The 27,243-nt window shown below is 60.3% G+C and overlaps 1 protein-coding gene across 3 annotated transcripts in view; it reads right to left on the reverse strand.

Moving 5' to 3' along the window:
* SEPTIN9 (septin 9) overlaps positions 1 to 27,243 on the reverse strand; it is a 118,799-nt gene that overhangs the window by 84,047 nt on the left and 7,509 nt on the right. For 2 of the 3 annotated variants that reach the window (XR_014000474.1, XM_081161044.1), the window contains exon 2: positions 22,153 to 22,209. Coding sequence is in view for 2 of the 3 variants with exons in the window: in XM_081161044.1 (XP_081017170.1) it covers positions 22,153 to 22,209 (57 nt within the window). In the remaining variant the exon portion in view is untranslated. Of the gene's footprint in view, positions 1 to 13,174; positions 13,797 to 22,152; positions 22,210 to 27,243 lie in introns of those variants that run through there. The other variant, XM_081161046.1, reaches the window with a different exon arrangement.

Raw genomic sequence — 27,243 nt, forward strand, 5'->3', positions numbered from 1 at the left:
GAAGCACAGGCGCACAGAGGCCCCCGGGGGTCAGGGAAGTTGCTGGGATGGGAACTCAACCTGCCCACATCCATCCACGTGGATCTAAAAGGCCCCAGGGCGGCAAGGGCCGTGGCTCTGAGCCCCTGCGAGGTTCTGAAGGCCACCGAGCCAGACAAGGCCGCACCGGGAGCGCCGGGTGCCAGCACCCTCGCTGCTCAGAGACGCCCCGTGGGCCGAGAATGAACCAAGGTCCAGCTCCCCAGATGGACCTAGTGGCCAGTCTGGGCTCGGCCACCCAGGGCAGGGGTCCTTGTTGTGTGGCACTGTGTGTCCCAGGCCCAGGCATGCCCTCTCGGCAGGCAGGACAGTGCCCCGAGCTACTCGAAAATTCAGACTGGTTTTCTTCTGAGGATGGAAACTCAGGACCTGCCACGGGAGGAAGACGCCAGAGTGCTTCCAAACCCCACGATGGTTTTGCACGGGTCCCACTTAAGTCCTTCAGTGTAGGCGTTTCAGATGTGGCGGCCACAGTGTGTGGGACACGGGTGCCAGGGAGAAGGAGCATAAGATGCAAGCACCACCCATGAGCCACATTCAGGCTCTTTGCACACAGCCATGTGACACAAACCAACAGCCACAGCAGCCAGGACACAGACAGGACTCCCCCCACCCCCTGGACCGACGTTCCAGAGCAGAGCCTTGGCCACCACCCTTGGGGCTGGTGGTGGAGGCCAGGGGAGGGCGGGGGCACGTTTGCATAAGTCCCGCTCGGGCAGCTCTTCTCACACATGTGGCTGACAATCACCCACACATCTGCGCTGGGGACCTGGCGCACAGCCCACCAGCAACAGGGCGCTGGTAATCCCCAGCTGCTGTCCTGACGCCGCTCGGAGACGCCGGCCAAGGCAGGACAGAGAGGGTCACTGTTTTCAAGGTCATGCACCCCAAAGGGAGATGCTGGGCCAGGGGATGGAGACAGGCATTTGGGCCAAAGCCATTGGCTCTCAGTCATTCCTGTCAATGGGGGGGGGGGGGCATGCACCCATTCAACAATTTTTTAAAAATCTTCACCCAAAGATATTTTTTTCCATTGATTTTAGAGAGAGTGGAAGGGAGGGGAGAGGGAGAGAGAGACACACACATCAATCGGTTGCCTCCTAAATATGCACTAACAGGGGTGGGGAACCAGCAACCTAGGTATGCACCCTTGACTGGGAATCGAACCCACGACTCTAACCACTGAACCACGCCGGCCATGGCTCATTCAGCATTTTTACTGAGCAACTATAATGAGCCAAGCAGCACAGACACGCAGATAATTGGGCTCATGGAGACCATCGATCCTTTGCTGGGCCTGGTGGAACAGGGAAGCCTGGGCCTCTGGAGTCACACAGACCTGGGCAAGCACCTGGTTTAACTAAATTACAGGGGGTGGGGTCCAGGCAAGTTCCTGGACATCTCTGGGTCCCCTTTTGCTTGTGAAACGCGGTGCTCGCGCCCGCAGTGCCAGGCCCCAGGAGGTGACGGCTACTGCTACTGGGCGCCGGCCCGGCTCAGCTCCTCCTGTCGCCTGTGTGCTTGCCCTCCGCTCCCAGCGGGAAATACTCAAGCAGTGACTTACCAGTGCCCGTCCTGAGGGGCAGGGACATGGCAACAGGAGGCCAGCAGGTCCCCTCAGCTGCTTCTCCCCGAGCTCCTCCAGGAGAGGAATTATTGGCTCAAGTGTCATTTCCTCCCCTGACAGCTGCCGGGTCCTCAATCCACAGGCCAGCAGGCCGGGGTCGCTGGCTGCACAGTGGCAGGAGGGGCTGTGGGAGTGGGCTTGAACCTGACCTGTGACCTCCAGGGATTAAGGGGTCACTCAGCTGTCCCTCCAATTGTAAAAGAGGCTCCGGGCTGGGCAGGGGCATTTGGGGAAATCCAGTTCCCAGGAGCTGGGCCAGACCAGAGGGCAGGCTACAGGAATGTCCCTCGGTGCCCACCACAGAGCAGGGTCAAGGCGAGACCCGGACCCGGGCCCTGGCCGGAGGAGACCTGCTTTCACATCCTAGAGAAACAACCACCATCGAGCGAGCTCCAGTCAGCACCGGCCGCCAAGGGGAGAAAGGGCGCAGGATCAAGCCCAGCCTGACCCCCACCCTAAAGACAGGGAAGAGCCCATCGGGTGGAGGGTCCCTGTCGTAGGCATATTCCCAGTAACGTTATACTTTGAAACTCAAGTTCTCATAAAACCACAGGTGCCTGGTATTGCAGGAACCTCAGTGGTCCCTTCTACGGCATTTTGAACAATCTCCACGCAATCCCTGCTTGAATACTTCTAGGCCTGGGGAACTCACTACTTTTCAAAACAGCCTGCTCCACTGTCAGAAAATGAAACCGCCCTCTCCCCATGCAGGCCCCTCCCCTGCGGCCCTCGCTCATCCATCCACATCTCCCTTCAGGACCGGGCTTTGGGGAGACCCCTCGGCAGACCTGGCCTATTATAGGTTGAACTGTGATCCACAAAAACGTATGTTGGAGCCTGAATGCCCAGAAACTGTGAATGTGACCTTATTTGGAAATCGGGTCTTTGCAGATGTGGTCAGGTTAAGATTCGGCATCTGGAGCAGGGCGGTGCCGAGTCCAGCGGCTTAGGGCCCACCCTACTCCCGAGGAAGGAGCGGGCAGTCTGGACACGGCCCACGGGAGGCGGACACTGAGGCGTTGCAGCCACAGGCCAGGGAGCACCGGCAAGCAGCGTGGAAAAGATTCGCCCGCGCACCTCAGAGGGAATCGACCCCGGTTCCGGACGTCAGGCCCCGAGAACTGTTAGAGAACAGAGCTCTGCCGTTTGCGCCCCTGATTTGTGGTCATTGGTCACAGCAGCCACAGGACCGATCCGGGGCCTGAGCAACGCTGGCCCGATGGCACGGTGTCCCCGCCCTGCTGCAGCCAAAGTCCACATCTGTTATTTTGCCTCAGCGACAGTCGCAGGGCTGTTCACCCCGAGCTCCGGTCCGCACGCATCCGCGGATTTTCCCACGTGCCCGGTCAGGACAGGCCGCTGCTCGCCGAGCACCTGCTGGGACCTCCTGCCATCCTCGTGCCCCAGTGCGCTCGGCTGGCAGCTCTGTGCCCTCAGCTGGTGCCGAGGTGCAGGTGTTGGCCCAGAACCTGTATTTTAACAGGTTTCCCAGGCAACTTAACCAGCCACCTGCACTCCGCCAGCTGGGTAGGTGACAGCCGAGGCTCCTTCACGTGACAACGGCCTGATCTTGGCCAGGACCCCAGGAGAAGGGCCAACCTGCCGTGTGGCCGCTCCTGCCCTAGCGGGCCACAGATCTCTGTCCTCAGCCCTTCAGAGCTGGGGACATGAGCCGCCAGGACGGGCCCTGGACTCCACTGGACACTTTTGGCAAAATCTGCTTCCCACCCCACTCCACCCCCACTCTCTGTCCTCTTGAATGAACAGCAAAAAAAGCATGATTTTGTGCCAAAGGTGGGGCCTTGCAGTTTCCCAGAGTCCAGTTTCCTGCCAGGCCGAGGTGCTATCGCAGAAGGGCCAGCCCTGACTCCGTGTGTGCGCACACATGCGTGTCCCTCCACGTGCAGCCTGGGGAGGGTACAGAGGCTCACGGAAATTCTTTCTGGTGGTCAGGAAGATAGAGAAGTGAAAAACGAGAGCTGTGTGCATGTGCGCGCACACACCCCAAAGGAAGGTCCTCCTTGTCTTTCACCTCGAGGGATCCCCGGGCTTCATGAAACGAGACGGGGCCTCTGTCGGGAGCTTTCGGGTCACCTCCGCGGCCCTTCTGGGTGTGGCAGGCCTGCTCCTGGCTCCACCACACCTCCTGTTCCCAAGGCCCCACCTATTTCCTCCTCGGGCTCCTTTAACCCCTGGGCTGCCTGCTCTGACCCCCAGCTCTGCACTTGAGTGTGAATCATTTCCTCTGTGCACACAGACACACTCACACACACAGACACACACAGACACACTCTGGCCCAGCAGAGGAAGAGGCTTCTCTTCCTGGTTCCCTGTCCCCTGTCCCTCCTCTGGCACAGCTGCCAGCGGCAGGAGCGCCACGGCGCCCACGGCTCACTGAGCGTCTCTCACGCAGAAGGCCCCTCCCCGTGGACTAGCTTTCACCCCGGGCCCCAGACAGCCTCCCAGACACCTGGTGGACCAACCCCACCCTGCCCACACCTCCCAAGGGCATGTCTGCCACCCAGCGAGCCGCTCCTACAGACCAGCTCCACCCGCACCCTCTGGCGGGAACTCTTCGCCGCCAGCTGTGGCCGGCGCCCGTGGCAGCCACACACCAGGTGTGGCAGGTGGCAGGTGCCTGTGACAGCCACACGCTCTCCAACCAGGCCTGCACCCGGGACAAAGCGAGGCGGGGCTAGAGCTCCAAGTCCCCCGTGCCTTCCCAGGTACCGTCCCCCAGCCCCACGGGCCGTCGCTGTTTCTTCTGTGCACCTGGTACAACACCCGTCACATAAAACTCACCATTTTAACAATTTTTAGGTGTATGTTTCCGTGGCATTAAGCACATTCACATTAAACATTTAGCTCCCGGTTTCCCTCCGCCTGCTGCGGGTACACGCCTGGTTTTACGGATCTGCACACGTTTCTGGATGTGTACACACATCTGCTTTCAGTTCTTTGGGGGATAGAACCAGAAGTGGAATCACTGAATCATACGGCAATTCCATGTTTAATTTTTGAGGAACCGCCAAACTATTTCCATAGAGGCCGCATTCCCACAGCCGTGTAGACGGGTTCCGGCTTCTCCACACCCTCCCCAGCTCGTGTCATTTCCTGGCTTTTGTTTGTTGGAACCTGATTCGTGCCACGCATCTCGCCAGGGCTTCAATGTGCATTTATTTCTCTAATGATCGGTGACGTGGAGCATCCTTTCTTGGGCTATTGGCACCTATATACATCATCTTTGAGAAAACATCTTTTCAAGTCCTTTGCCAATTTTTTAATCAGGCTGTTTTTGTTTTTTTGTTGTTATTAAGTTGTAGGGGCTCTTTACATATTCTGGATATTAACCAGCTATGTTATTTGCAAATATCTTCTCCCATTATGTGGATTCCCTTTGTGCTCTGTTGATGCACAAAAGTCTTTAATTCTGCCCGGCCGGCGTGGCTCAGCGGTTGAGCGTCGCCCTAGGATCCAGGAGATCAAAGTTCGATTCCTGATCAGGGCACCTGCCCGGGTTGCGGGCTCGGGCCCCAGTGGGGGGCCTGCAGGAGGCAGCCGGTCAGTGGCTCTCTCATCATTGATGTTTCTCTCTCTCTCCCTCTCCTTTCCTCTCCCTGAAATCAATAAAGACATATTTAAAAACAAAAACAAACAAACAAAAAACTTTATATGAGTAAATTCAACAGCGTCCATGCTGCGAACAATTCCTTCAAAACACAACTTACAAATCTGGTACAAGAGGAAGTAAAGACTTGAACAGCTCTCTCTAGATGCTAAATAAATTTAATATATTTAAGCATTAATTTATTATACTCAACACAAATACTTAACTTGTAACTAAAAAACTTTCGCACACAAAAACACGCGCTAGGGACAGATGGATTTCTTGGTGAATTCTATCAAACATTTAAGGAACAAATAACAATTTAATGCAAAGTTTTTACAGAAAATTGAGGAGGAAACGTCCCCAAACCCACTGTATGAGGCCAAAATAACCGACAAAGCCGTCACCAAGACTGTGCAAATCCCACACCCGTACACCTCATGAATCTACACAAAAAATCCTTTAAAAGAAAACGAAACAAATGAAATCCAGCGATATACAGAAAGGACTGCAAATCACAGCCGCGCCGGACCTGCTCCCGGAATACACCCTGACGTCTGCACGCCAAGGCCCCGCCGGGCAGCTCAGCGGGTCAGAGCCTCGTCCAGATACCCCAAGGTTGTGGGTTCAGTCCCCGGTCGGGACCCGTGCGAGAAACCACCACACCAACGACGCGTGACTACGGGGAACAGCAGATCCATGTCTCTCTCTCTCTCTTCTCCCCTCTCTCTCTCTCTGAAAACCAATAAATAAAATTTAAAACAAATATTCAAACATCAACCGTTGAAATTCACGCTATTCATAGAATACGGGAGAAAACCGACCCCTTCCTGGATGGAGTCGTCCCCCCTTCCCCGCGGCGTTGCTCTCCCTGGTTTCAGTTGCCCGCAGGTAACCCCAGTGCAAAGACATTAAGTGGGAAATTCCAACAGTGAGCAACTCACACGTTTTAAACTGCGAGCCTTTCGGAGAAGCTCCCGCAGCCCCGGCCTCTGTCCTGCCTGGCACGGGGACTGTCCCTCCGCCCGGGCTCTGGGCGCCGTGAGCGCTCCGGCCTGCTAGGCCCTCAGGAGCCGCCTCGGTTCCCGGGTCGCTGTCCCGGGAGCACAGGGCCTGTGTTCAAGTCACCCCGACGTTACGCAATCACGGCCCCAAGGCCATTTACGGAACTTTTATTACACTCTGTTGTTACAACTGTTCTTTCATCATTCGTCATTGCCGTTAATCTCTACTGTGCCTGGATTTATAAATTAAACTTTATCCTAGGTGTGCATGAGTTGGAGAAAAACACAGTCTACGTAGGGTTCAGTACCACCCGCGGGTTCAGGCCTCCGCTGGGGATCCTGGGGTGTATCAGTGAGGATAAGGGGGGCAACTGTACCAGAAAGCACTTACCAACGTCAACGCCCATTCGGGGAAATTCAAAGGACCTAGAATATCAAAGCAACGTCTTGGATATGCCGGGAAACTGCATTTCGAGACGCAGAATAAAGCCACATTAACCAGGACAACGTGGGACCGACGGGAGGACGGGCGAAATAGCAGCGGGGGCCCGGCCCGGCGGCACGGGAGCCAGCAGAGGAAAGAACGTCTTTCCAACAAACGGCGCTGGAGCAGCTGCAAATCCACACGGGACGGAAAACCGAAAGGAAAGAAAGCGCATCTTCACCTCCTGCCACACACTAAAATTAATTCAAGATGATTCTAAACCCAAAATAAACGCTGTGACTATAAAGCTTCTACAAGCAACATTGAAAACATCTTTGCAACTTGGACGCAGGCAACATTTTCTTTCTGTTAATTTATTTTTTATTTTTTATCTTCATCCGAGGATATTTTTGCTTTTCAAAGAGAGTGGGAGGGAAGGGGGGAGGGGGAGAGAGAGAGAGAAACATCGATGCGAGAGACACATATTGCTTGGTTTCCCGCACGTGCCCCGACCAGGGCCAGGGTTCGAGCCTGCAACTGAGACAGGTCCGTGCCCTTGGCTGGAGTCAGACCCGGGACCCTTCAGTCCGCGGGCCGACGCTCCAACCACTGAGCCGAACCAGCCGGGGCTGGCGACGCTTTCTTACAAAGAACGCAGAACGCGGTAACCAAAAAGAAAGGAACCCGTGAAACTAGGCCTCAGCGAAATTAAAATCGCCAACCTTCGCTCATCAATAAATAATAAATAAATAGCCCGCAAACTGGTAAAAAATAAAACTTTGCCCTCCACGTACCTGACAGAAACCAGCATCCAGGCAGGATGGAAACGTGCAAGCGGCCCAGCTGGAAACTGGGCAACGGCTCTGAAACGACATTTCGCAAAGGAACGTACACGATCAGCCGCTGAGGACACGAGCGTGTGCCCGGCAGGATTAGTCACCCGGCCAATGCAGATTAGAGCCACGAGGAGATGCCACCTCACCCACGTCCACCAGGACGACCCTGCGGGTGGCAGCGCCAGCCCCGGCGAGGACACGGAGCAGCCAGGCCCGTGGGCGTGTGACACGGTGCAGCCACGTGAGGGGAAATCCGGTGGAATCTTATAAAACTGAGCACATACCCACCCTCTGGCCCAGCAATTCTACTTCTCGGTATTTTCCCAAGAGAAATGGAAGCATATGTCATAAAAAAAAAACACCCAAAAAAACCCTCGTACAAGAAGCTCAAGGCAGCCTTATTCGCAAGAGCCCCACATGGAAACAGTGGGGGCCCCACGAACAGAGCGGCTGCGAAACCAGAGAACGTGCGTGCGATGAACACCGGCAGTCACGGGCACACGGCCGGTGCCTGCAGCTGCGTGGGTGGCTCTACAGGACGTTCAAACGGGCAGAATTCATCTGCCGTGGAAAAAAAAATCAGAGGCGGGGGCAAAGACTGACTGGGAGGGCCAGGGGTGAGGGGGGCCTCCTGTGTTCTGATTGGGGTGTTGCTACGCAGTACACGCACGTCCACACTCAGAGGCTGGTACGCTTGAGGTCTGCACATAAATTTTACTTCAAAGAGAGGAAAAAGTACCATAAACAAACGCAGACTCTCCCCGACTTACGATTTCTCGACTCTACGGTTGGGCAAAGCCATGCGCACCCAGAAACGGCGGCTTCGGGAGGGGAGGTACATTAACCGCGTTTTCAGCCTGAGCGTGTTTTCAGCCGGTGACGGGTTTCCTGGGACGTCGCCCCACCGCAGGCCGGGGGGCAGCGTGCAGGGCTCCAGACAATGAAACGCGAGCCGAGGTTTTGCAGGGTGATGGGCACCGATGCCAGTAACTTTCTTGGAAACGCGTACAGACCTCCCACGGACGGGATGGGCCAGGCGCGCGCCGCAGAATCGAGGGGCCGGCCGGCCTCGGGGTGTCCAAGCTCCCGTTCTTTCATCTCTCCTGTGCGTCTGACATTTCTCATAGTAAAAGTTGGAAAAATCTTTAAACAGATTGAGGCATATCAACCAAAAATAGGGAAGAAAAGCAAGGTGGCAGGAGACCCTTCGCCAGCAGCCCTCAGCTCCCAAACCCCACAGTCTAGGATGGACATCCTGGGGCACCCCGTCCAGCGCTCCCGCCCTGGTGCCCTGTCCTCAGGGTGTCTCCCATTCTCCCAGGGGCCACGTCCCTCGCCTGCAGGAGCAGCCACGGTGAGTGGAAATAACACCCAGGCAGCCTCCACCCACAAATTCAGTGCAAATGGAAACCTGGAGGAGCCGGGCTCCTGAGGGCTTGCGCTGCCACCTGCTGGACGAAAGGCTTTCTGCACCCCAATTCCCCTGTCTTGAGTTTGGGGCTGCAGGAGGCCCGTCGCTGCAGTAAATTGGGGGGTGGGGGGGGCCCATGCATGGAAGATGCACATGTCCAGCACCCTGGGACCCCCCCTTTCCCTCCCCAGAGAGGTGCACGCTCCCCTTGCCTCCAGCTGCTCTCTGCAAGCTGGGGGCTTGGGGCTGCAGGGCCTTCCTCAGGGTGCACCCCTCACCCTCAAACACACATCACAGGGGCACAGCCCAAGACCACCCGCTCCCTCAGACGGGACAACATCGGGATCAGGACCCTCGGATGTCACTGAACTTGGGAATGTGTGGGAGCCAACCATTCTAAAGCTGGAGTTCCCTGGTAATTATTGAATAGTGATATCTGGGGACATCCCACACAGCAGCACGGCCCTGTGATCTGCATCCTTAGGTCAAATGTGCTACCTGGAGAGGGCACCTGGACCCTGGCAGGGACCTACTGCCAGCCTGGAGGGACAAGCCGGCCAGAGCTGGGCTGGGCAGATGGTGGGGGGCAAAGTCCAGACTGAGGGCCACCCGGCGTGAACACCAGGGGCACAGGGACAGACAGGGACACGGGCCTGAAGCAAAGCTACAGAAAGGGGCATCCGTAGGCCCTGTGGTGAGCCTCTGTGCTCAAAGGGGACACCTGCACCACCCCCACCAGGTGCAGGGGGTGGTCAGGGAACATGCTCTCTGAGAAGCGAGCAAGGTTTAACCAGAACGTCCCCTCTGTGCGGCAGGGGGCACAGGCGCCCACTGTCCCCTTAGACAGGCTCTTAGGAGATTCTTCAAGAGAAAGAAACAGAGAAAGAATCCAGACAGGCTGCCTGAGGGCCAACTCCAAGAGCTGGAGGAGCAGCAGCTCCGGCTGCTCCAGCAGAAGGTGGTGTCTGTCCCCCTTGGGTACCTAGTGTCACACTGGGGCTCATGATAACCCTACCCAGAGACTCTGGACCCCAGGAGCCATGACCCAAGAGGCCCGGAGTAGCTGTTCCCCCCTCCAACGCCAGTGAGCCTTCCTTGAGGCTTCCCACTCCTGAGGTCACCTTCCCAGGCCTGCACACTGGGCCAAGCACACGCCAAACCACAGCCAGCAGCCTCTGGGCACAGCAGGACAGGGCTGGGCAGGACAGGGCAGGGCAGGGCTGGCCACCACGTCAATGCCTCCAGCAGCCCCTTCCAGCACCCAGGTCCACCCAGCAATCAGAGGCCCTTCCTCTGCAACTGCAAAGAGCGACTGTGACAGTCTCCTCCCCTCCAGGCCTCCAGAGACAGCACGGCCCAGCCCTCCTGGGACCCCAGGCCACAGTCACGACCCAGCAGTGACGTCCACATTCCCTGCCTGCAGCTCACCCCTGCCCGGCCCAACTAAGTCACAGCTCCTCGGTGGAAAGTTCCTTTCCCAGAGGTTCTCTCCCTGCTGAAACACAAGCGCTTGGAACAAGATAAAACAGCTTAATTTGTAAAAGCCGCAAAGCCAGTCCAGAACAAGAGGGGAACGCGGAGCCTTGGCTGGAAGGAGCAGCCTTCTGTGTCTCAGCGGCCAGTCACTGCTCCGTGACTCACCCCCGCCCCGACCCGGAGCCCTCGGGCATCTTCCCAGGGGGGCCTGACTGCTGACGAGGCCCTGGCTCAGAAACCAGGCGGGAGCTGAAGTCTCCTGAGGCCGCCCACACCTGCCCCAAGCCCTTCCCAGAGGGTGGGCAGGCCCACCCTTCCCCCCAACCCTTCCTGGACAGCTGCAGGTCAGCGGCTGAGAGCCGCCCCGACACGCCCTAACCGCCAGCCCAGTGGGCCACGAGTGGTGACAGCCACAGCTGGAAATGCGCAGGTGGGGCGTCTGGCCAGGCAGGAACCCCACGCCCCTCCACGTGTGCACAGCCGCCTGGCCCCAGCCCACCTCCACCCTGTGCTCGGTGGGGACTGGGGGGTCACGACCACCTTACCAAGAGACAGAGGGGCAGGCCTGCAAGAAGGAAGGAGACCCCGGGAGGGAGGCGCCCCCAGATCAGGCTCAGAAGCCCAGTGGCTGCACTTGCCCAACTCCCTCCCTTTACAGATGAGGAAACTGAGGCCCCGGCTGAAGAGGGACTTGCTCAGGGTCCCGGCAGGCACGGGGTGTAACTCACTTCCCCAGGGACTGGATAAGGGCTGTGTTACCATTAAAGACCAAGGTCAGGTCCGACCAGGCCTGAGGAATGTAAGGAAACAGCTCGGGATTTTCACTTCTGTTCACTGTAACCCGTTTTTAACCGAGCTTTGAAAGAAATTATTTTTTATTTTGTTGTTTTTTCTTTAATGAAAATGCATCCAAATGAGGATTTCATAGAAAGTCGTGATTTTTGCTCGGGCACATCCTGGGAGAGGGTCCCCACAACATCCCTTCCCGCGCTGTCCTCAGCAGAGGGTGGCAGAGCCCAGCTTGGTCGCAAAGGCGCGGAGCTGGCCGTTTTCAAGTTCATGAGAAGCTCCTGGAGCCTGGTGAGCCCGGAGGTTCCCAGACAAGGCCATCACTCCCGCCTCCCCAGGGCCCCCCGCCCCCCGCTTTTTTGGGCCAGCTCTCTGGTCTCCTGTGGTCACTCATCTGAGCCTGGGCTTGGTCATCTCAAATGAAAGGCCCACATGGGTCCCTCCCGGTAGCCCCTGACCTGCAGCCCTGCCAGGCTGGGAACAGGAGACCCCAGCGCTTCATCCCCAATCCAACACCAGGGGACCCGTCACCAGGCTCCAACTCAACACAGGCCGGCGCGTTTCCACCAGCGGAGCTCGGGCCCTGTCTCCACGGCTGCCCACCTCCCGCGGTCAATCTGCAGCGCCTGTTTGTACGTGACCAGCGGCAGGGGCACAGCACCGCCTGCACCTGCACGCACCCGCAGGTGCTCCGCCAGCAGCTCCGGTGGCCGTCCCGCTGACACAGGCCTTCCTAATCTCTGGTCTCTGGGGAAGCCCCGCCCGACAGGCCCAGTGGCAAACAAGAGACCAGGGCGATGGCACCCAGGGGTCAGCTCAGGACACCTGAAGCTCAGAGCGAGGCTGAAGCCCGAGGATGCGTCAGCCCTGCGCGGGGGACCCCAGCACCCGGCTCGAGGGGTGCCTGTCGGGGCGGACACTGCGATGAGCAGGGCCTGCCCGCGGTGCGGTCAGAGGCTGACAGCCCCAGCGCGCTGCTGGGGGGGGAGCTGAGCGGGCCTGGCCTGGGGGGGAGGTCTTCTCGCCGGACCACTAGAGAAGGGCACCCTCCTCCTCCTCACGTGGCCGTCCTCGCCGGCCCCACGCTCTGTGCCCACTTCGTGGGGGCTGCCAACGTGAACAGCCACTTGGCTTTTCGGCGGGGGGCTCACAGCTCAGGAACAAGCTGGCATCCCTCACTCCGGGCCCTGACGTGATATCCAGATGTTTTCAACAGTGATTCTGCTCCAGGATCCGAGCAGAGCCCACATCAGCTCATCTTTCTGTCCTGAAACATCCCTCGTAACCGTGGACGATCGCGACTGCCCCCTCTCTGTCACAGGCTCCCAGGTAAGCACAGGACCTGAATGCCACTGCCCCCCCCCCCCAGCGAGATTCATCCTAATGCCCCCAGGGCTCGGGCAGCACGGGACAGGCCGTGGGGACTGTCCGCGCACACACCGCCTGCCTCTGCCATCTCCTCTGGGCACCGGGAGCTTCCTCCCCTGTAATCAAGTCCCGGGAAGGCACCAAAATGCTATTTCAGGGAGGAGACCACGGCGGCCTTGAAGACAGGCTCCGCTGGCGGCTGGCAGCGAAAACGCAGACCACACCGTGGACGAGCGAACCACCCACCAGCGTCCCCGGTGTCGCCGCCCAGACCCCAGTGCCAGAGGAGGGTCCCCCCACCCTTTCCTGCAGTTCGGGGCCAACAGTCTCAGCATTTCACAGTCGTCTTACGATGCAGAAGTGGCACATGGGGAAATGAAAGAAACAGCGAGGGGGAGGAAGCTGAGTTTAAATAAAAGCAGGACTTTGTCGCTTAGCGTTGGACTATTACGTGCCACAACCTCAGAACAGCCAGAGGAAGAGAAATATGTCCACGAAAATGACCACAAGTGCCCCCGGGTGCTGAGTTCCCACAGCAGGAGGCAGGCTCTGGGCGAGGGAGCGGGGGCCCCGGCGGGAGGGGCCGCGCCTACCTGAGATCCGGTCTCTCTCCATCACTACGACACACTCAGCAGCAGGCGGAGTCCAGGTCCCCTCTCCAGAGGCGTGCTCCCCTCTCTCGCCCGTTGCCCCCCTCCTTCTGCCTGCTCCTCCTGCTCCAAAAACACTCTTTGTCTGGTCTAATTTCTTCAATCTGCTGCGATCTCGAACGCATCCAAATTACCACATTTCCATGTGCTGGTCATATGTTTGCGCTCCAAACTGCAGCAGCATTGTCTCCGATGGGAGCGAACCGGGAGCGGGGGGGGGGGGCAGGCGTGGGCCTCGAAGGGCTCCCACAGCCCCGGGCCCGTCCCGTCCACCGGCTGCTGAGCGGCGAGGACCGGCGGAGGCCCGGGTCTGGGCTCTCTGCACGGTGGCTCCGGGCTTCCGGTGGCCTTCTCTCCACCCACTCCGGCCCCGCCGAGTCTCGCTCGCTGCTCCTTTTTAATATCCACTTGGAGAAGCTTAACTTAGCCTCTTGGAAACCAGCTCACAGAGTCAAATTCCTGGCGACGTCCAAAGTCTTTCATTTTCCAGGTCCCGCGATGCTATGGTTTCCTCTGGTTTAGGCGTCTGAGCAGCCCGGTTCCCGGGCCTGCCTCGCCTTCCCCTCAACTGCCACCCGCCTGCCCCCCTGCGCCCGACGTGGCCGGAAGGAGGGGCCGTCGCGCCCCAGGCAGGCAGCCCAGCGAAGGCTCGGGAGCACCTGCCCAGGACGAGCCCCACGAAGTCACCCTGCAGGCGTCCAGTGTCCCGTCAGCCTGCGGTGGCAGAGGCAGCCGGCTGTCCCCGCCCAAGCGGAGCGCGAGAGCGGGCTGGAGACTTCCTGGAAGATTCCTACCACACTCATGAGTCAGTGAGTCTCCAGCTGTCCCCTGGGAGGGAGCCCGGCTCCTCACCACCGATTTCCCCAGACTCAGCACCTCGGGGAGGGAACGGGGGGCCCAGCTGGGCGTTTCCTGCTGTTTGCCTGGGGTCCCGAGGGCTGTGACCCGGCCACCTCCGGGGCCCCACCGGCACCCGGTCAGAGTCAGGGCCGGGGGACTGGGAGGCTGGGGACAACCCCTCTGCTCTGCAAGCTTCATTCACCTCAGGGGTTCATACGGGCAGCCCTCGGCCTGAGACAGAGACGTGTTTTGTTTGCCCGACCATTGAAAGAAAATTTGTGGTTGTGCCCATGTTGGACACTCGGGCGATTCCACCGAGAATTCACATTTTCCGCTTCTCTTGGAAACAGGAGGGCATGTGGCCGCAGCAACGAGCCCCCTGCCCGCCTGGCCACGTGGGCTGGGTCGAAGAGTGGCACCTGTTTAGCTGAAACCACGTTTTCCGGTTTGCTCCGGCCCCCACGCTCCCTCACTCGTTTTCACTATTTGCATCCCTCCCCTCCCCTGCCGCCTCTGAGCTTGCAGCCCCTGCCCGCCATGGCCACGTGAGCTGTGTGTTCCCACGAAATGAGGCCCAGGCAGTTCTCTGCTGGGTGTCACAAAGTCCCGGTCCTCTCATGCCCAGGACAAGACCCCAAATGCAGTCTGCCTGGTAGCAAGGGCGTCTTCTGGGGGAGGGAGACAATTTCCAGCCTCCGAGAGGCACCAAATAGCAACCACATCACCCCGCCCACCCCTAGCAGAGCCTGGAGGACAGCCCCAAAGGCAGCCTGCACAGGGATGAAAGGTGGGGACAGTGTCTGAGCCAAGGGACGTCGGGGGCCTCAGGCATTGTGAGGAGCTGAATAATGGCCCCCAACAATATCGCATCCGCGTCCCTGGAACCTGGGACCCCATTTGGAGAAAGAGTTGTCGCAGATGGATTTAGTGAAGGGTCATGAGATGGGAGATTATCCTGGATTGTCGGGTGGAACCTAAATGCCATTACATGTACCCATACAAGAGGGAGGCAGAGAGAGATCCGACAGCCGGACAGGGGAGGGGGGTGAAGATGGAGCAGAGAGAGATGGGAAGATGCTGGCCCTGGAGATCGGAAGGATGCGGCCACCAGCCAAGGAATGCCGGCAGCCCCCAGGCGCAGGAGGAGGCTGGGAACAGGTCTCCCTTAGAGCCTTTGGAGGGAGCTCAGCCCTGCCGACACCAAGAGACGTCAGTCTATTGGCCTCCGGAACCGTGAGAGAATACGTTTCTATCATTTTAAGCGCCCCCCCCCCAGTGTATGGAAATTTGTTAGCGCAGCGATAGGACACATTCACACTGGAGCCACAGACTAAAGAGCCACGGGAGCCACAGGCTAGAGCCACGGGAGCCACAGGCTAGAGCCAGCATTCCCCATGCACTGTTCTCTGCTGAGGACATTTCATTCTAAAACATAACGTCAAACCAGCCACTGACAAGCGGTGAGTTAGAGCAATAGGAATCGTGGAAATTTTTGGTTTATTTAATCTCTTTTCCGATTTAAAAACCTTCCTTATTGGTTTTTCTGAAGATAAATGTAACACATGTTCATTGTATTAAATTTAGAAACCACAGAAAACCCATAAAGAAACCCCTTAAATGCCAAATGGACTCTGCAACACCAATTCCAGCGGCGGCCGCAGGCCCAGGAAGGTCCCTTGAGGCCGCAGACCTAGGTTGGCTTCTGGGCCAGGACGAGGGCCGGGCTCATCCATCCGGAGCCTCGAGCGGGCGCCAGCCGAGCACGCCATAGGTTTCATTGCTGTGGTCGGTGCAGCTGCTGCGCGCAGCTTTGGCCCCTGGTTTCCCCCGGGCGTAGTTTGGCTCCCGGTCCTTCCCCCACTGTGCCTAAAACTCCAAGCATTCTGGCCCGGGCGGGGGATCGTTTGAAACCAAAAACCTGGCAGCACCGATGAGCTTGGATGAGACCTGAGTTAGTCATGAGCCAGCTCAGAGGCCGATGCAGAGGTGGGGTGAGGCCAGGCAGTGGGGGGGGGAGGCAGCCCCCCACTGCTCACGGAGACCCTGCCTCCTCTCCTGCACCCACCACCCAGGGGGCAACGCGCCAGGCCCGGCCAGGCCCCCCTCCCCAAAGTGGCTCCACCCTGCAGAACTGGACCAGGGCTCGGGGTTCCGGACAGCTTTCTCCCTGAGGGGCACCAGGAGTGATGGTCAGAGAGCAGCTCCGGCCTGGCTGCGCCCGGGGATGGATGGCTGCGCCCGGGGACGGCCTGGCTGCGCCCGGGGATGGATGGCTGTGCCCGGGGACGGCCTGGCTGCACCCGGGGATGGATGGCTGTGCCCGGGGACTGCTGGCTGCGCCCGGGGATGGATGGCTGCGCCCGGGGATGGATGGCTGCGCCCGGGGATGGATGGCTGCGCCCGGGGACTGCTGGCTGCGCCCGGGGATGGATGGCTGCGCCCGGGGATGGATGGCTGCGCCCGGGGATGGATGGCTGTGCCCGGGGATGGATGGCTGTGCCCGGGGACTGCTGGCTGCGCCCGGGGATGGATGGCTGCGCCCGGGGATGGATGGCTGTGCCCGGGGACGGCCTGGCTGCACCCGGGGATGGATGGCTGTGCCCGGGGACTGCTGGCTGTGCCCGGGGATGGATGGCTGTGCCCGGGGATGGATGGCTGCGCCCGGGGATGGATGGCTGTGCCCGGGGATGGATGGCTGTGCCCGGGGACTGCTGGCTGCGCCCGGGGATGGATGGCTGCGCCCGGGGATGGATGGCTGTGCCCGGGGACGGCCTGGCTGCACCCGGGGATGGATGGCTGTGCCCGGGGACTGCTGGCTGTGCCCGGGGATGGATGGCTGCGCCCGGGGATGGATGGCTGCGCCCGGGGACGGCCTGGCTGCACCCGGGGATGGATGGCTGCGCCCGGGGACGGCCTGGCTGCACCCGGGGATGGATGGCTGCGCCCGGGGACGGCCTGGCTGCGCCCGGGGATGGATGGCTGTGCCCAGGGACTGCTGGCTGCGCCCGGGGATGGATGGCTGTGCCCGGGGACTGCTGGCTGCGCCCGGGGATGGATGGCTGCGCCCGGGGACGGCCTGGCTGCGCCCGGGGATGGATGGCTGCGCCTGGGGACGGCTGGCTGAGCCTGAGGCCCTGAGCGGTGCAGCCCGCCTGGCCTGGGGGCTTCTCCGCCCGGCCTTGGTTTCCCCCCCGCCCTGACCTCTCAGAGCAACAGGCCGGCCCGGCCCAGGCCCAGGCTGTGCGCCCGTCAGCCCTGCAGCAGCCCCGGGGGCAGCGAGGCGCTGGGTTGTATTTATTTAGGAACAGCCGAAACTTGAGGCGCCATGAAAAGCGGGGAGAAGATTCCGAGGAGGAATGCGGCCGGCCCGGGCCCGGAATCCATCCTGCTCTGGGAGGCTGCCGGCCGCCAGGCTTGGGAGGGTCTCGGCCGGCCGCCCGCTCCGCTGGCAGGTAGGTAGCAGCGGCCGCAGGAGGTCGGGGGAGGGGGCGGCTCCTTATTTTTAACTCGGGCAGCGAACTTCAGTGGCCGCGTCTTTTAAAGGGAGAGGGTCCGGGGAGGAGGCGCGAGCCCCGCGCCCAGCATCCGCCCGCTCAGCAGGCGCCGGCCCGGGCGGCCGGGTGACGGCGACCGAGGGCTCCAGCATCCAGTGCGTGTGAACCGTGGGCCAGAGCCGCCCGCGCAGCTTCCTGCGATGATGTCAACGGTCTCTCTCTGCCGGGGCCAATGTGGCAGCCACGTGTGGCCGCTGAGCGCCTGCCATCTGGCCGGCGCTCCTGAGGAGCTGAGTTTTAATTCTGTGTAAAATAATTAAATTTAAACCCACTGCCCTGCCCGCCGGCTTTGCCTCTCCTGCTCTTCCACCCTGGAGACTTCACGTTCTTAAATTTCTTCCCCAGGAGGCAAATAAAAAGGGAGGCTATGCTTCAATCAAGGCTGATATTTCTATTTAAACTTGTTCTTGGCTGCTTCCCCCAAGCTTCTCTCACTGAGTTCCATTCAATAACATTTATCGCCCTCCTGCTGTGTGCCGATGGGGGAGGGTGTGGAAACCCCGAGGTCCAGCAGCTACGGGGACGGACAGCTTGGGTCCGAGGGAACGTGGAAGGACTGATGCCTCCAGCGGTGAGAAAGTGGGGGGCTGTGACTCAGGGGCAGCCTGAGCACTGGGAGTGGGGGCGGGAGGGAGCAGGATGTCCTTGAGTTTATCCGATGGGGAAAGGAGGCCCAGGGTCCTTTTTTATTTCTTGATCCCTGGACTTTTTATTGACCTCCTGCCCCGCACGGGGTGCCCCGTTTCTGCTGCCTTAGCGCCTCAGAACCCCGGTGTCGCTGATCTCAGGCACCACTTCGCCGTCCACGGCCTGCGGTGGCGGTCTTTTGGACGGACAGTGTGGAGTAGCTGTCGTCCAGGACGTCTCCAGGATCGAAGTCCTCCCTCTTCCAGCAGGCAGCGGGAGGCAGCGATCCCAGCCTCCGGTGTGACCTTCAGCCGAGTCTCATACATACGCCTGGGCCTGGCACTGCCCTCTGCCCGGCTCTGAGTCAGCTCCGACTCCAGGTGCAGCAGAATCCAGCTGAGCTGTTCCGTCTGCGTGGCACGGCACGTCACCCACCGCCCCAGGCTGATCTCCCAGCCGGCCTGCAGATTCCTCCCGGCGTCCAGGTCGATCTCCAAGGCCGGGCGTAGGTCCCAGCTCCGTGAGTGTCCTCTCCGGAGCTCCCACCGCGGCTGTCTGGCAGGCGACCACGGTGCGGCTCTCCTCAGTCTGCTGGGACCAGCACGTGTCCTACTGGGCCTGGTGTCTGCCACGATCTTACTGAGGTCCTGAGGTTCGGGACATCCAACTCCACAGTCGGCCCCGAGTCGACAATCCAGTTTTGTAGACCATTTACTTCCCCCTCGTGATTCTTTATCTGTACCAGGCAGCGTGTCCCATGCCCTGGAAAAACAGGGAAAGGGCCTGGCAGGCCGGCCTTTCCAGCACTTGCTGTCTACAGGGTGGTGGTGATAGGGGGTGGGCACGGCTGCGTGTCTGAGGGTCCGGTCGGGCTGGGCACTCACTGGGCAGGGCCTCCTTCCCTAGGGAAGGGGGTGTGAGGTGGAGAGAGGCGGTGGGGCCGGGAGGGAGCCGGCCCAGACACGCGGCATTTTAGGGAAATCCTTCTGTGCATGGATGCCCACCCACAACAACCGGGTGGGAAGGCGCACTAGCTTCCGGGGCTGCTGTAATGAACCCCCATAAACCGAAGGGCTTAAAACAATGGAAATCGGTTCTCTCACAGTCCTGGGGGCAGAAGTCCAAAGCCCGGTGTCAGAGCTCCTGGGAAAACCCTTCCTAGACTCTCCCAGCTCCTGGTGGCCTCAGTCGCTTCCTGGCTTGTGGCTCAGCACTCCAGTCCCCGCATCTGTCATCCATGACCTCCTCCCCCCCCCCCCACGTGTCCAACGTGCCCCAGCCACTGGATTTGGGGCCCACCCCACTATGACCTCATCTCGAGGTCCTTAGCGAACCATGTCCATAAAAGACCTGCTTCCAAATCAGGCCACTCTCTGTGGTGCTGGTTGGCCATGGATTTTGGGGGGGAACAGGGGGGTGGAGATACTGTTCAACCCACTACAGAAGGGATGAAGGTGAGGCTGGGGAGGAGGCCCCCAACCGCAGAGGTATCTGAAGGAGGCAGAGCAGGCCCCAGCAACACACCGGATGTCAGGGCCGGGGGAGGCTCAGGGACAGGCCAGGGGGCTGGGCCACAGGAGGTGTGGGAGCAAACAGCGCCTGGGAACCAGGGCAAAGGTTGGCCGGGGACTGTGGCCTGGCAGGCAGCTGCCCAGGGAGCGGGTGAGTGTGGAGAACAAGCTGGAAGGGCGCTTGGGAGGGCTCCGGGTGGGCATCCCCGTAACCCAGCCATCTGCCCGAAGAAGCACGCGGGAGACGTTCTCAGCCACGTTGGCGACAGAAGCCGCCTTCCACGGACCTCAGCGGCAGCCCAGTGGGGAGACAGCCCTGCTTCCCCACACCCAGGAGCCCTGGCCTGCGCCTAACTAAATGCACTAAGCAGCAGGGATCCACGCGGATAAATCTCAGTCACCCTGACGTGTGACAAAGCAAAGACCAGCAGTGGACTCCCCCCGACACACGACGGGACCTGCCGGTGCTCAGGATGAGACAGGCCATTGTCCGCAACACGCAGCACAGACCCGCCCACGGCGACCAGCTCTAAACGTCTCGCAGGGCACCGGGGGCATGGAAAGGGTCTCCCGGGCGGGGGGCTACACCTGTAACCCCTATTTCTAGAGCAGGCGGGGAGGCGGGTGCACGGGTGCCCTGTTTTAGTCTTCATGTGTTTATATGTCTAACAATTCCGTTTCAAAACGCAGACAGAAAAGGAGTGAGCTCGCCCAAAGGGTGGCCGCGGGTGTGGTGTGAGCGGAGGGACCGTGGCTCATGTCAGAAGCAGCCATCCCTGGCCTGGTCCCACACGCAGCCCCGGGAAACCAAAAATAACAAAGGAGCAAATAATGGAGGAACCCCAAAACAACATGTGGGAGGCGGCCCCCGCGCAAGGGTCAGAGGGCAGGGCTGAGAGGCAGGGGGTCGGGGAAAGAGACCCCCGGGCCAAGGTCTCAGCTGCGAGGAGGCGGAGATCGGAGACTGGAGCCAGGGAGATAAGGAAAGGGTGTCGGCCGAGCCGCGTGGCCCGAGACAGCGGGCGGTCCCATGCGAAACCCAGATCCCCACGCGGGCTGTGGCAAATTACGCCTTAGGCTTCCAAGTGGAGCTGCGGTCGCAGCTGCCAAGTGCTGACAGCACAGAACTGGCCGCCCGAGCGCAGGGCAATGGCCAGGGAGGCCGTGTCCGTCCAGCCGGCCCAGGGAGCCAGCCTCCAAAGCGCCGGGCTTCTCCCCCATCACACCGAGGCGGCCCCGAGACCCAGCCCCGGGGTGAGAGGAAGGGAGACGGAGCAGCCCCGGGGGAAAGCTCCCCAGAAACATAGCAGCAGCCGGGCAGGCCAGTGGTTAGCGACCTGGCATGGCTGAGAGGGCGGGATCCTACTTAACCAAGATGTGAGTCGATCCCCAGTCCCAGGGGCCTCCAGTCAGGCATCACCCTTCTCTTCCCACACCTGGCCCCATCCTGCACCGAAAGGGGCCTCACGCACACACGTATGGACATCAAAACCCGCACATCACATGCTACCTCATGTCACCCCACTTCCCCCCCACTCCCTGCAAAGAGCTGCCCCTCGGCCACCCACAGGTCTGGGGTGCCCAGCCCACCGGTAGGTGTGGGGCTCCAGAGGACGGACTTGGGGAGCGGTAGTAGGCTCAGGAACCCTGAGTGCAGAATTCTGGGGTCCCAGGTACCGGCGTGGTCTGCAACTGTCAAATTTTACAGCCACTAACCACATGCAGATATTAAGTGGGAAGTAATTAAAAATAAGTTAGTTTACTAATTCTATGCAAATGAGTGAGTAAATAAACTTAACGGCATATACTTCGGGCACTCAACAGCCACGTGTGGCCGGTGGCTACCACGTGGGACCGTACCGATGTGGGAGGTTCCCACACCATCACGGAAAGTCTGCGGACAGGCTGGACTGGGAGGCGGGAGTGGGCTCCAGGCGGCACATCCCCTCCCCTAGAACGGCTGCTCCATGAGGGCACAGCCCCACCCGTCACATCACTGCTGAGTTCCCTCCGTTGGTCCTGCCTGGGGTCTGGCACCCAGTAGGTCCTCAACACCTTTCTGCTCTTCTCGAGGAGTTGGCTGTCTCCTCGGGGAGGCGAGTCCCTTCACCTCTGGGCCCCGCATCCTGTGGAGAGGGGCCATCAGAGCAAGCACTGGCCCTGGGCCTGGCCGGGGGCATCACGGCAGAGAACTGTGATGGTCACACTGGGGTCAGGGCAGGGAGACTGGGGATGCCTGGGAGGGAGAAGCTGCACACACTCAACCCCAAGCACCGAGGTTGGGAGGCAGAGCCCCCGGAATCCCTCTGCCCCCTGCCCTGCCCAGCCTGGGAGTGGTAACTCCTGCCCCAGAGAAACAAAGGAGACCAAGGCTGAGCAAGCCACTTACCTGGGCCGGTCGAGTCGCCAAGCTTCCGGAGACGACCACTGGATGTCCGTGTGACTCCTACAGACAAAGGCAGAGGGCAAAGGTCACAGGAGGCCTCTGGGAAGTGGTTAACACCGGGCACATCCTGGCCTCTGATCCTGCCAGGGGCTCCAGAACCAGAAAGCGGTCCCTCGTGAGGCCAGCGGCCCTAGTCCTCCGGGGCAACACCTGGGCCCAAGTAACACCTGGACCCAGCAGCCACCTGCAATGACAGCCACCGCCATCTGGCCACCGGCTGGGCACTGGGCCAAAGACTCCACACACATTTTCCCACCAAACCCTCCCTTCCCCAGTTTGCAGGTGAGGGAGCTGGGTGCCCGTGGGGTTAGGTAACTTGTCCAAGGCCACACAGCCACGAGGAGTTGAGACCAGAATAAACCCAAGTGCATCAAACTCCAAAGTCGGGCGCTAGTTCAAGCCGCGGGGACGCTGGGCTGCCTGCGGGATGGAGCGAGCAGGAGGTGCCGCAGCCCTGGGATAACCGCGTCTGCCTGTCCTGGGACGGGGCTTCCTGGGACGGGGCCTGTAACAGGGGCCGCAGGGCTGGGTTCGGGCCGGATCTTCGCTCTCCTCTCCCCCGCCCCCGGGGGGACAGGAACAGATTACCCTGGCCTCAGGCTGCACAGGCTCCCTCCCCAGCCACCCAGGCCCAGGGCTCCGCCCCGGAGAGGCTCCCGGCTGGCAAGCCCCAACTTGCAGGGGTTTGCTGAGGAGCTAAGCCACGTGCACCCGGGAGGTGCCAGGACAGGCAGCCACAGGGCAGCATGTGGCCGCCGTATCACTGCCAGGTCGTGTGCTCCGGGGGTGTGACGCCCCAGTTCATCCTTCAGGGAGCTGCACCCCAGAGTGGCTCTGCTGGGCTGCGCAGGGCGGGGAGGAGAGGAGAGTGCTGGTCCTGAGGATGCTGAGAGGCCGGAGGCGTGAGCCTGGCCCAACCTGTTCACGTCCACGTGGGCTGTGGCCCGCCTCCCACGCCTCAGTGGGAGCTGCACTGTGTACAATGACACGTGAGGATTATTGTCATCTGTCTCCACCCCACATTCACACCAGGAGCTCTGAGAGGTCAGCTGTCTGGGCCAAGAGTGGCACGGGGGCCAGTGGCTGTGCCCGTCAATCCAGAGGCCCCAGCATGGAAACAGCACCGGGGGACAGCCCAGCATTCCTGGGGCCGAGTCACTTCCGGCCGCTCCCCCGGGGCAGCTGAGTGACACCCCCGGCCCCTGCCCCTGCCTCTGGACAACGGCAAACCAAGAGCATCTGTTCCGGTCATCCGCCCTGCGCCCCACCCCCAGGCATCCGGTCCCCAAGAACCGGCAGGGCCCCCACCTTCCCAAGCCTGAGGGGGGGAGTGAGGCAGTAGTGTCTACCTAGATTCCCAGGTGGGGATTTTATTTTATTTACACTGTTCATTCTTCCAGTTTCCCAAAATGCACAGCTGGTGCCAGGCAGCCCCTGGCACACAGTAGGCGCAGGGCATGCTCCCTGCTAATGAACGGGGGGGGCACCTGCACCTTAACACACCCCCACCACCTCGAGAGACCCCAGGCCAAGAGTCCCCGAGATTCTGTCCCCTGGACCTGGTGACGCGGGCCTGTGGCCGAGGCCGAGTCCCGTGGAGAGGAAGCTGGAAAAGCCACCAAGCCCTGGCCAGTGTGGCTCAGTGGTTGGGGCGCCTCGCACCAAACAAAGGGTCCTGGTTCAATTCCCAGTCAAGAGCACATACCTCAGTTGTAGGCTGGATCCCTGCCATGGTCGGGGTGCATGTGGGAGGCAACCAATCGATGTGTCTCTCTCACATCGATGTTTCTCTCTCTCTCCCCCTTCCTCCCTCCCTTCCACTCTCTCTAAAAATCAATGGAAAAAATAGCCTCGGGTGAGCATTAACCAAAAAAATAAGAAAAACCACCAAGACATCTAACGGCTCCATCAGTCCCATTGAGAATTGAGTTATTTTTATGTGATTTTAAAATAAAACATATTCAGAAAGAGAGAAGACGATTTGAGATTCAGCTGCCTGGCGCCATCCCAGACAGGCCAGGGAGACAGGACGGTCTGGGGTCAGACGCGCAGGGCTCGAACCCAGACCTCGCCGGGCGCTAGCTATGGGCCAGGGACGGACCTCCCTCCCTATGTCTCAGCTTTCCCGCCTGCAGAATGGGGCGGGGACCGTGCTTACTCATCGGTGACCAAGAGTCAGTGAGGACACACATGGTCGGCACTTAGCCCAATGCCTGGCACAAAATAAACTCAAAAGATGACTTTATTATCATTATTAGTACATTAATTTTTAGTAGTAGTATTATTACTATTGTTACTCACCAGCCACATACACCAGCCTGGACTAGGGAGGTGTAATTAGGAATTAATAGAGCCCGGCTACCTGTGCGGATGCGTTTTAACAAAATGTGAGTTCTAACGAGGCACCCGGCCTGTTACAGCAGAGGCATGGCTGCCCCAAGAAAGGCCGCCAGCAGCCCTGCCGCCCGGCCACCTGAGGGCAAGTCAAGCCTCCCGGCCTGCAAGGCAGATGGCACATTAGAGGGGGGGAGGTCCCCAGGTCCCCAAACCCAGAGCAAACAGTCAGGACTTGGGAGCTCAGAATCCCGGGGCCCTCCCAGAAACTCTGCACCTGGTGTCTGCGCGCCGAGGCCGGGGCAAAGGCCGCTCCGTGAAGTTTAATATGCTGAGGCCACCAGATCACGACGCACTTCAGAGGACGAGGAGCAAAGGGCAGCGGAGGCATGAACCGGGACTCGCCGCTGGCGGCGTCCCAGGCAGAGGGGAAGCGCAAGCACCCGAAGGTCGGACAGACACCCAGACGAGGATGGGCCCTGGGGCCCTGAGAGAGAGAGGGTGACCCGGGGATGCCCTGGGAAGAGCATCTTCCTCGTAGAAACAGCATTCGGAGCATGCAGCCGCTGCCCCCGACGGAGGAGCCCTCTTCCAGGTGCAGTGCCTGGTGCCCCCGGGCCCCTTCGGCACAGCCCCACCTGGCACAGCCCCCCTGGCCCAGCAGACAGGAGTTGGCCCACGCGTCTTGGCACCTAGAAGCTCATCTCACGGGTTTCCCTGTGCATATAATTTGGGGAGCCGGGTACCGTAGGTGTGCAGGCCTTTTACTTTTCCCCTCCAAGCAGGTTTTTACGATGGAACCTGGGAAATCACGAGGTTGGGGCGGTTGAACAGACTCTCGGGTTCATGCACTAGGATTACTGTATTGCCATGCACTGCGCCTGCGCTCACGGGGTCACAGAGCCACCGTCCACGCCATGCTCACTGTCCCCAGCTCCTCCGGGTCTCACAGCCCAGGCATCTGAGGAGAGGGCAGAGCAGGAATCAGCCCGTCCCTAGGGAAGGTCACGCACACACACACACCCTGTGCTCTTGTACCAACAATGAGTGGCGCTGGGTCGTCCTTCCTTTGCTCAAACAGCGCCCCTTGTCCCCCGAGGGAGCTCTGAGGAGGAGACGGGCGGAGACCCGCACAAGCAGCTGCCTCAGTGCACAGAGCTCATCTGCGTAAGAGTCAGTTCCCAGCCTTAGTCCCTCGGGACCCTTCCCCTTTGCGCCCAGGATGGAGGGGCCCCCGGGACACACACCGCACCCCCTTCTTCCACGGCAGCCAGTTCGCTCACAGAAGCTGTGAGGGGCTGGATCAAAGTCAAGGGTTTCGGGTGGGGAGTGAAGAGCCAAACTCCAGGCTTATCTTCAGAGGGACCAAGATAAGGGGATATGTCTCCTCCGCCAACGGGGAGGGGGGCACTGGGGAGGGGGGCGGGATGCACTGGGGAGGGGGGAGGGGTGCACTGGGGGGTGCACTAGGGGGAGGGGTACACGGGGGGAGGGGAAATGTGCACTGGGGAGGCGGGAGGTGTGCATTGGGGGAGGGGTGCACTGGGGGAGGGGTGCACTGGGGGAAAGTGTGCACTGGGGAGGGGGGAGGTGTGCACTGGGGAAGGGGAAGGGGTGCACTGGAGAGGTGGGACAGACCCTTCTGGTGATACCCCATGTCCCCTGTGCCCAACATAGGGCAACTTTCCCCACTGCAAGGCTGGCAGCTGGGGCTGTGGATTAAAAGAACCTCAACTTATTCATCTACAAAAGGAATCCGGCTCCTACCAAAGACTGGGCACTGCAGCAAGTTCTGTTTTCAGCAAAGCCCTGGGCCTTAAAGCCAGGGGTTCAAGCCCCTTCTCCAGCACCTACCCAGCCTGCCCCTCCCTCTGTCAGTGTCCAGCCTACCAGCCCTTGTGAGGAGCAGTTGCCCCAGTACAAAGTGCCAACCAAAATGGGCCGCACCCTTGGTCTCTGTTTAGGTTTAGGTTGGGGTTGGGATCAGGGCCCAGGTCATGGTTGAGTTTGGGGTTGGGGTCAGGGTTGGGGTTGGGGTCAGCGTCAAGGTCAGGGTCAGAGTCGGGGGCTGGGCCCAGCTGTGGGGCCAGGAGCTGGAGGAGGCTGGGGCAGTGCCACATCCTGGGCAAGAGCTCTGTGTGTGGAGCAAAGGAGATCGGGGTGCAAACCCGCCTCCTGCTCTTACACTCTCTAGGGGTGAGCTCTGAGTCTTTCTGAGCCTTCGTTTCCAAATCTACCAAATGCAGGCTCATGAAAATACTTACTGAGCATCAAACTCCATTCAAGGAGCTGGTACGTAATGGCAACCGAAAGGACCTGGCCGCTCTCTGGGTGACACTCACGTCCTAGAGAGGAGCCAGTGCTGGCACCCACCCACAGGCGGGGGAAGGTGCCGGCGGGCGGCTCCCGCAGGTGGGGCACTCTGCTCACAGTAGACAGCAGGCACAGCGCCCCCTACGGCCAGGTTCATCACGTGACACCACACTGAACAAGGCCCCACAGAGCCCGCCCCCCGCACCGTCACCAGCTGGGCATCTGGACTCCAGGTCCCGCCTTATGAAATCCGAGACCCTCAGTAAATCTGGATTTCAGATAAACAGGGAATATTTTTTAAGCATGAGTGCGCCCCTCCACCCACGCCCCTCCAGGGCTACGACAGGCAGGAGAGCGGACCTCGGCAGCCCCCAGATCTGCTGGCTT

Source organism: Miniopterus schreibersii (genome assembly GCF_964146895.1).
Source record: "Miniopterus schreibersii genome assembly, chromosome: 16".
NCBI lineage: Eukaryota > Metazoa > Chordata > Mammalia > Chiroptera > Miniopteridae > Miniopterus > Miniopterus schreibersii.